The sequence below is a fragment of the Sander lucioperca genome, chromosome 22 (assembly GCF_008315115.2).
Source record: "Sander lucioperca isolate FBNREF2018 chromosome 22, SLUC_FBN_1.2, whole genome shotgun sequence".
Lineage (NCBI taxonomy): Eukaryota > Metazoa > Chordata > Actinopteri > Perciformes > Percidae > Sander > Sander lucioperca.
The window spans coordinates 16,011,366-16,020,787 of record NC_050194.1 but is presented as its reverse complement, the minus strand read 5'-3'; the positions used below and the strand labels follow the sequence as shown (position 1 = coordinate 16,020,787).

General features: G+C 39.7%; 1 protein-coding gene across 5 annotated transcripts in view; it reads right to left on the bottom strand.

The window, feature by feature from the left end:
* adam11 (ADAM metallopeptidase domain 11) overlaps positions 1–9,422 on the bottom strand; it is a 29,943-nt gene that overhangs the window by 12,702 nt on the left and 7,819 nt on the right. For all 5 annotated transcript variants that reach the window (XM_031315111.2, XM_031315112.2, XM_031315117.2 and 2 more), the window contains exons 5-10: positions 5,336–5,418; positions 4,257–4,314; positions 2,449–2,512; positions 1,498–1,622; positions 615–689; positions 374–445 (exon numbers count right to left, since the gene is read on the bottom strand). In XM_031315111.2, coding sequence (XP_031170971.1) covers positions 374–445; positions 615–689; positions 1,498–1,622; positions 2,449–2,512; positions 4,257–4,314; positions 5,336–5,418 — 477 coding nt within the window. The remainder of the gene's footprint in view (positions 1–373; positions 446–614; positions 690–1,497; positions 1,623–2,448; positions 2,513–4,256; positions 4,315–5,335; positions 5,419–9,422) is intronic.

Here is a 9,422-nt window from a genome sequence, read left to right as displayed (position 1 = left end):
AGGTCAGCAGGCTACGTTTTTATAAATTCATACATAATCATGTTTATTATTTAAACATTTTCATATTAAAAGACACTGTTAAATGATGAGGATTCATGAGATGATATCAAATATTTGCCATTTAAAAGATGGTTAAAAATAAAATCTGACAGTAAAATAGCTTGTTGGCTTTCTGTGAATAAGGGATGGCAGCTGTCCCACTCAAAGTTTCATCTGCAGGAAAAAAGCTCTGAAATGTGCCAACTGTCCTGAATAAGCTCAAGAGACTCCTTACAATAGACTCACTATGAAAAGGTGCCATGGTTTACAAAAAAACGATAGATGATAGGAAGAGGAAGCTCATAGTTAACTCCTCCACAGAATTTCCACTTACTGCGTCGGCCATGTTCACCACTGCTTTGGCAAAGTTCTTCGTCTGAGTGGACGACCGTCGAAGCTGCACAAACTAACAAGAGGAGAAAGACACTGCATTAAACATTTAATCTTTTTATGTGCTGATTATAAAAGTCTTATCAGATGATTACAATCCTTATTTAATGAGAGTCATGCTCACTTCTTATTATTGCCTTCATGCAGCAGTTACAGAGATAAGGTGAAAGAAGCTTCACACCTACCAGTTCATGGTCGTTGACCACCATCAGCTCGATGTACTTGGTCTCAGTCTGGACCGTGCGCTGGCCTCGCCGCACCTGGAGAAGCGAAAAGACAGATTTTTGAGTCTGCTGTAATCGTACGCTTGCACGCACGCACGCACATAAATATCCTTAGGCATTATTATTAGGTAAGACTTTAACACTCAAAAACTCTGCTTCAGGACTGTGCAGCAATGGTTTCATCAAATTTAATTGACCTGGCAAAAATAAGCAAACAACCCAACTGTTCTCACATTTTGATTGAAATGTTTGCTAAATTCTGATTGGTGCACAGAAGTATGTGACATCAACGTTTTTTTCAAATGAGCCCAGCCCATTTAAAACCAGTAAAAATAAGTGCAGACAAAAGGCAGAAGAGAACTGAAACCAATAGGAAATGTCAAAATGGATGCAGCAGAGGCAAAGCATGATTAGCGTCTTTTGTTAGACAGACCATGCCTAGTAAAACCCATCTTTCAGACTTCACACCCTCAGTTTGCAGGCTTTCCCTGAGAATTGTGTAGTACAAGCCCAATCCAAAATGAATCAAGTGGCATCAGTTGAGTAATTTTCTCAGATTTTAGAAAGCTCCTCCAGACATACGCCACTTCTCTCACTTGTTTTTATCTTCTCTTATTAGCATGAAAGCTGAGACAAGCTATCAGCCTGTGTGTGGAACTTTGGCATCATCTGACAGACGTCTCTGTAAAATATTAATTGTTTGCATATCTCAACTCTGATGTTTCCCTCATGGTCACAGATGGGCCGCCAGCAACACATCACATGCTGCAAGCTGCATTGCTGGCGGCCCATCTGTGTGCGTACATGGTGTGTGTTGAGAGAAAGAGGCCATCTGAAAACTGACTTGTCTTTTTGAGCGTCTCAGGCCTTCTGTAAAGATGGGCTTCTCCTCTTCAGACCAGTCGTCTCCATCCCCCAGCTCACTGTCTCCCTCAACGTGGCCGTGCTTTGTGCTGTTCACAGAGCACCCTGGGAGACACATACACACACACACACGCACACACACAGTGAGTGAGTGTAAGATAAAAAAAGTGGCTAGTCATCAATCTAGGGATGGATGTAACCATGTATTTTAGTCCACTGATCTGCAGGAGAAATCAATATCACACAGCCAGTGGAGGAAAGGGGAGAGTATAACTGGCCAAATGGAAAGAGGGAGAGAAAGGGAGGGGTGAGGAGGCAGGGAGAGAGGAATAGCAGGGGTTGGGTAACAGGAAGGAGGGGGGAGGAAGCTGAATCTAGAGAGGCAGACGAGTATCAGGGACAAAGAGGTGAGGGGGAGAAGAGGCAGCCAAATGAGACGTTTAGCAAGGGCGAGGAGGGCAGCTGGACAACCTGAGCAGGACAGTGTACGCTGCAGTGTGTGTGTGTGTGTGCGTGCGTGATTAAGAAAAGCAACCAAAAAACAGTTTTGCATTACAGAACATTTGATTGCTTTAGACCATCTAGTCAAGGACAAGGCTGAACATGTTTCCAAATAAGTAACAGCAAGCAGCCTTTGGGTCAGCAAAAGACGGACCAAATATGTATCACATCACAAAGTTTAATCAAAATCAAGCCAGATTGAGATGTCATAAAAGTCTATAATTTGTATTATAGCTGGATTTGTGCAGCAGGTATTGTGCCACTGAGGATTAGGATTTAGAAATTAAATGACAGACCAGAGACAGGGATTTAGTTTCCATCAAGCTTTTACCATTGCACATTACAGGGACTGAAATACAAAGTTACAGGGGAAAGTACAGTAACTGTGAGGAGTCTCAGTGTGGAGTTTCTGTGTTGACGGTGGTCCTACCTGGACAGGGAGGTGGGAAGAGGTCAATGTCCGGCATACGATACACAATATGGTCATTCTGCTCCTGAAGGGCGTCCAGACAGAGAGAGAGAGAGAGAGAGAGAGAGAGAGAGAGAGAGAGAGAGAGAGAGAGAGAGAGAGAGAGAGAGAGAGAGAGAGAGAGAGAGAGAGAGAGAGAGAGAGAGAGAATTAATTTGTGTATTTTTTCTGTAGCTGAAAAGGTCTAAAAGTACTGCCACTAAGTTTAGGGTTAAAAAATGATAACAGAAATGTTTTCTGTCACTTCTTTTATGAGCTTTAACATGATGACTCAGAGCAACTCAAGGTAAGTTTAATTGCATGAATCTTCATTTCAACTTCCTGATTTCTAAAGACTTTCTAAAGGATCCACAGAAGAGTCAGCTTTGGGTTCACCATCCATGTTTGCCTTAACCTGAAAAGGAATTCCAAATACAACAATGTTAAATTTAGGTAAAACTTCACATCAAGCCAAGAGGAAACCGGAGTCAGACCACAGCAGACAGTAATCACATCACAGTGTCTAAATTCTCTAATGCCTATAGAGGATCCCCATAAGAGACATATTATATTGTTCACTATTCCACACATAGGAAAACAGAAATAAGTTTAAAAAAAATTATTAATACTAAAGTCAAACCTTAGATTGCAGTTTTTAAGAGAAAAGCAGTGAAATTATCTTTTGAAACGTGTCATCAAGGATGGAGAACTGTCTAACTCCTGTTTGCATATTTTTCTGTGGTCATTTTTGATGAAAGAAAATGTACTTTTTGGTTAGTTTTAGTAGTTGACCATTCCATGAATAAGAAGTGAGAAGTAAAAAAGGAAATCTGACATTAAAGTTGTACCAGGCTTTGCTCAACAGAAGGGTAATTGCTCTTCCCTGTGAAAGAGCATGAATATGTAGCACTGAACCATTCATGGTTATAACGTGACACATGCATTGAAATGACTTCTTCTCATCCTGGACTAGTCCACAGCTTCTCTGTTGTGTCCTTTGAGGTAGAGATGGATTAACGGGAAGAAAAGTGCTCTGATGCATAATTAATCAATCACTGGGCTGTCATAATGGCAAAAACACTACTGGACACTGTGGTACACTTGAGCTGAGGATAAATACTTTATGAAAATGACCCATCTGAGATAGAGAGCCAAGAAGAGAGAGGAGGAAGGGAGGGAGGGAGTCTGAAGATGAGCTGGGAGGATATTGATTCATCTCTCCAGTCTATGTAATTGAGCTGTACTTCGATTACTGTGGGCCTTAATGGGAAAGAAAAGCTCAGGCTTTTCCACTCTAAACACTTTCCTCCCACTCCCTTTGGTCACTGTTATACATCCATTTCTTTTTAATACCAGATCTATTCTAAAATCAAATCTGAGTATTTTTGAAAGATCTAAAAAGCCTCTTTTGTGTTGGTCGTCATTTGAAATTTCTCCTCTCTCCCTCTGTCTCTGTAAGATGATGTCTCCCTCAGATATGAGACAGGAGATGTGCTTCAGTGGAGGTAGATTGTGTATCAACTCAATACTTTACATACAGCAGCTGAGAGATACAGCAACAGCGTCTGGACTGACGGTAAGTCACGGAGACAGAGAGAAAGTGAGAACGGGGGCGACTTTTAACCATATTTTGTTGAGTTTGAAAGATTGGTGCCAGTTTTGGGAATTGCTTTTCACACAACCTTGTTGCTGCCTTAATTTGATGCCAAGGAATTTGATATGCATGTTTACTACTAATTTGATTAGTTGATCCTCCCTACTGGGTTTCTCCTGCCAAAGTCCTGACTCACCTCTCCAATGGCAACAGGTTCAATCCCGTACGAAAAGTTCCCGTCAGAAAACATCCCCCTGAAAAACACAAAACATTGCAGCATGTTACAGCTTGTCTGTGGATGTTTTTGTCAGTCCGGGTTGTTGTCCTTTTAATATTAGCATCTACCAGCACGTTTTGTAAATGTAGTGACAACTTCTAAAATTCTGAAACCATGCTGTATTTTTTTACATATTCATTTCTTTATTTTTTTCTTTTTCCCCTCGTCTTTTTTTCTGTTGTTTTCTCTGTCCTTTTTTGATGTAATATTTAATTTTTTTATATTATATATAATTATTATTATCATTATGTTACTATGAGTATTGTTAATTTATGTATCCATTATTCTGTTTTTATTTTTATTAGCTCATGACCACGTAATCACATATTTCATTGAATTTCAAGGAATAGTTAAAGATTTTGGGGAATATGCTTGTTCGCCTTCTTTATGTGTCAGATGAAAATGAAATGTAGATATGAAGCTCCAGCCAGCAGTTAGTTTAGCTTAGCACAAAGACTGGAAAGGGGGGGAAACAGCTAGTCTGGTGCTGTGCAAAGGTAACAAAATCCACCTAGTAACTCATATCTCATTTGTTTAATCCGAATAAAAACCAAAGTGTAAAATCGACAATTCACCATTTTAAGAGCAGTAACGTACCAGACTATTACTTGGCTTTTTGTACAGATAAAAAAAAACATGTGTTAATTAGTGAGCTTTAGAGATGCTGGAAGGGGATTTTAGGGGACAGAGCCTGGCTGGCTGTTTCTCCCTGTTTTTAGTCTTTGTGCTAAGCAAAGCTAAGCTAAATTAAGCAGCTGCTGGCTCCAGCAACATATATACTGTACAGACGTGAGAGCAGATAAGCTTACTTGTTAAATGTCAAGCTATTCTTTTAATTTTTTATGTCATTTTTCACTTATCTAAAAATGGGAACCAATTTGATTCTCTTCTTGATGACTTGGTAGAAAATCAACACGGAGTCTTTGAACATTTGAACTACGTGATAGAGTCTAGATTTCAGATGGAGTGACGATGTTTACTCAAAGTACTGGACTCACCGCAGGCCGTGGCAGGTGGACAGAGCAGCCCAGGAGCCGGGCAGCCCCCGCACATGCCCATGGTAGTAGCAGTGCTCTCCTCCCTGGAAACAAACCATAGATTACAGTGAGACACTGAATCCTCCATCATCCCGTAACATGTTCGCATCATATTTCAGAAAATTCAACCAACAAATGACTGTGAAGCCCTCTGATCTCCTGGCCCCTAAATATACACAGGGCAGGTATTTACTGTCAGCCTGGGGCCTGGTGGGTCTACTGAAGGATATCAGTGACTACTGTACGACTCCGGGGAAACCTACACCAGCAGAGGCTGCAGCTGAGTTGAGTTTCACCAAGGAAAAGCTGTGTGCGTACAGTGTGAGTGATGGAGAGAGCAATTAAAGTGCGAGGAGAACAGGGGTCAAATGGGAGAAACTTAGCGATGGACTATGGTTTCAATGTACAGTAAAAGTAAGTGCATGCACATTTTTCCTTCAAACAACAGTTTTTTTTATAAAAAAAAAAAGTCAGCTTTGTGCATTCATGGAACTTTGATTTAATGATGAATTTGGCAACAAACCACACAATGGCAACCATTTCAGTTTCCTGCAGTACAAAATCAAAGAATATCACAGTCGGATCTCAAGGTTACAGTGTGTTTGTTAATGGATACCGGACCTCAAAGAATGACTGTGCCTCTTACATCTACAGACACCTGACTATAATGTTTTCTTACATATGCTAATGTGTTTTTAAATATGAAAACAAAATCACAAAAACTTAATTAATTACAGTAACATGTAGAAAGATTAACCGTAACTTTGTTGGTTGTAATTATTCTGCAGCCAGCAGTTGGTTTCAGTTCAAGTTACATTTTTAAAAGCTGAGAAGTAAATTGACTAATGTGAAACCTGTGGAGTGCCCCTTTAATATAGGGATAAAATGGCAAACTTTGTCAGTGCATGGGCCACTTTCAGCTGATACTTTCAGTTTGGTAAAACTGCTGTAAGGTGTTAATCGTACACCCTGCTTCCAGATACCTTCACCTGATTATTCATAATCTCCTGAAAGGCTCCGACTGGATGATCATGTTTTGAATATAGTGTTGCGTTTCCTTGCTGCCTCTCACAGTACAGGAATGATCAGATTACAACAATCTGAGAGGATACTTGCAGCTGTCAGTCACGCAACATGTGTGTGAGCTAACAAAATTGTTGAGGAGAAAATAACTTTGCATGGCAGACAGAGTTACAATCAGGAGAGGATCTTCTTATTGAAGCAGTCTTCATCTAAGTGGATGGAGATAACGGTCACTTTGTTTGTAGCTAAAACTATGGTGTGTGTGTGTGTGTGTGTGTGTGTGTGTGTGTGTGTGTGTGTGTGTGTGTGAGGGTCAGTTTCAGGTGTTTGTAACAGGTGTTTGTAATGGACCCCAATAAGTCATGTCTGCCACCTGAGCCTGCTGTTGTCTGGCATGGCTGATAGACCAAAAAGAAAAGAGGCAATGTGGAGCCTCTGTTCTTTATGCTTGGTCAACCTTTATTCTGAGCTGCAACTCAAACTTTAAAAAAAAAAATCTCTTGGACGTCCTGTCAAACATATACAAACTCCTAAAAAAATATTTATTTATTTATCATTACAACTAAGACTTCACCCTGTTTTTGTGCATTAAGTGGCTTCATAACGTAATCTAAAATGGGCTACTGTTCGAATTCTAACATTGCAGCTGGGATCTGCTTCAAAATGAGCCGAGGCTTTTTTTTTTTTTAACCCTCACCAGGTGGGAGTCCAGCATGGGGCAGCTTTAGATGAAGCTGTGTCTGTCAAACTTGATGTTTTAGATTTCAGAGGACACACAGTGCTGGTATGCTTTTGATTACATTTGGGGGAGGGGATTTTAATGCATTTTGTCTGTTTTGCTGTTTTACACTGATCTGATTACACTAAGGAAGCTGTTAAAAATTGCAAACCTTAAAAGGCTATAATTGCTTTTCCAACGACAACAGTGAACAATATCGTTGTGATCACGATAAATACACTGACAGCCAATCAAAATCCATCTGAATTTACAACATGGCATGGCAGAGATTGACACTGTGGAGAGATTTGTATTTGTTCCATGTGGTCAGTGGCGTGGCGTGACTTTCCACTCTGCCATCCTTTAGGTAGCTCAACATTACTTTGAAAGTACTTTGAAAGCATTTCTAATGTCACAGAAACCACTGAGAGTGAATCTTGTGTTTTGGATGTTATTTTCATACTGTCGGTGATTTGTCTGTGTTTTTGTTCCGGTGCTTTGCACCGATCTGACACCCGCCCGTCTGCTCTGATCCCCGGCTCATTTATCATTCTTGGTGTGAACGGGCCTTAACTCCTCTACTGTAATTGGTCGTTGGGTCGGAAATTTATCACAATTCCTCCAATTTAAAACCTTCGGGATGTAGAGCTCACAAGCAATGTCTCAGCAATAATATTAATTTCAAGTACAAAAACACTAAATACAAATACATAACTTAAGAATGTAACATGACGTTATCATTTCAGGGATCAGTGCAAAGATATAGAGTCTGAAACTTAACTACAAAAAATAACCACTTTCTCTACTCTATTCTAGTATTTTTCATACAGCTTGTTTAGATTTGGTGCCAGTCCATATGTTGAGGTAAGGACTTTAATCATTCATACCAAATAGTGAGACAGCCTGCAGCACTTAGTCCAGGGCAAGATAATAAATAAATAAAAAGGTAGGATTACAAGGCTAAATGGAGGAAATCAAATTGCCTAACACAGCAGACACACACTGACTGCGAGTGCGCTTTTCAGACCAGATGTATGCGCTTCAAATAATGGACACATTCACACACGCAAAGAAACGTTGCTGTACATACAGTATGTAAAAAATCATGGCTTAAACATGAAATATCATCAGTGCTGAGAGGACAGGGACAGGTAAGCAGGACACTACATTAGAAGTGAATGAAATGAAAACTGCTTGCACGCACAACTAGAGGCAAATAAACAGTTACGTCCCGGAGAGACAAGGATTAAATGTGACATTAGAAACTAACTGAATTAGAAAAGCTAGAGTATACTCAATGTCTGGACTTTGACTCAGCATTGTTGAGCTGAAAGGAGCGAAGGAAAGGTAATGCACAGGAGCTAATGTCAAGTGAAAGGAAGACTAGATGGAACAAAAGCATCATGTAGGAATATTAGATATCTTCCGTGAGTAAGCATGCTCATGTTTCAGATAAAATAAAGCCACACTTAACAGTGAAACTATTTTGAACATGTAAGAGATTTAAATTAATGAGAACAGTGAAAATAAATCATCCTTTTGATTGTGTTCGATTGATGCCAATTCATTAATGACCAGGGACTGAGATTATTATCTATTATGCAATTCTGTAAACTGATAGAGTGTGGTTAACATTGTCTATCAGTGTATTAGTCTGTAAATAATATGATTAGTACCAATCAGAGTGTCAGGAATTTATTTTTAAAAACGACATCCCCATTGACATCTTTGACAATGTTTTCAACCAATTGTTGGTGCTCATGCTCAAAAAGCGCTTTAGAAATTTCCGAAAATAAAAATCAAGAAATCAAAGCAGCAGGTATTCAGCAGGACATATGGTATAGTATAGTAGGACAATATATAAAAACAGCTCCAATACATTCCAGCCCATCCTCTTTTAGCCGTGTGTTATTGAGATTCAATGCGAACGAGCCGGTCCCCAGCTTAACGCAACAGCATAGATCCACAGGGACCAATAAAAAAGTGACACATAAAGGCAGTAGGACTTTATTGGCACGTCAATTGAACTAAATAAATCAAGATGGAGATAGTGGTGGCGGGGGAGGGGACTGCATACACCGGGTTCTCAGTCCAGCATGCAGAAAATGAAATGTCCATATAAGCAATTTGTGCATTTCTATTGTGTAATATCTCCATATATGCATGTATGTGTTTGCATGTGTATCGGAAAATGTGCAGGTATTTACATATGTTTAGTTTGTGTAGCAGCTCAGACATAGAAATATATAATGTTAACTGACATCTGCCAACCATAAATTGTCATAAATGTGCAACATCCAAGCCAAT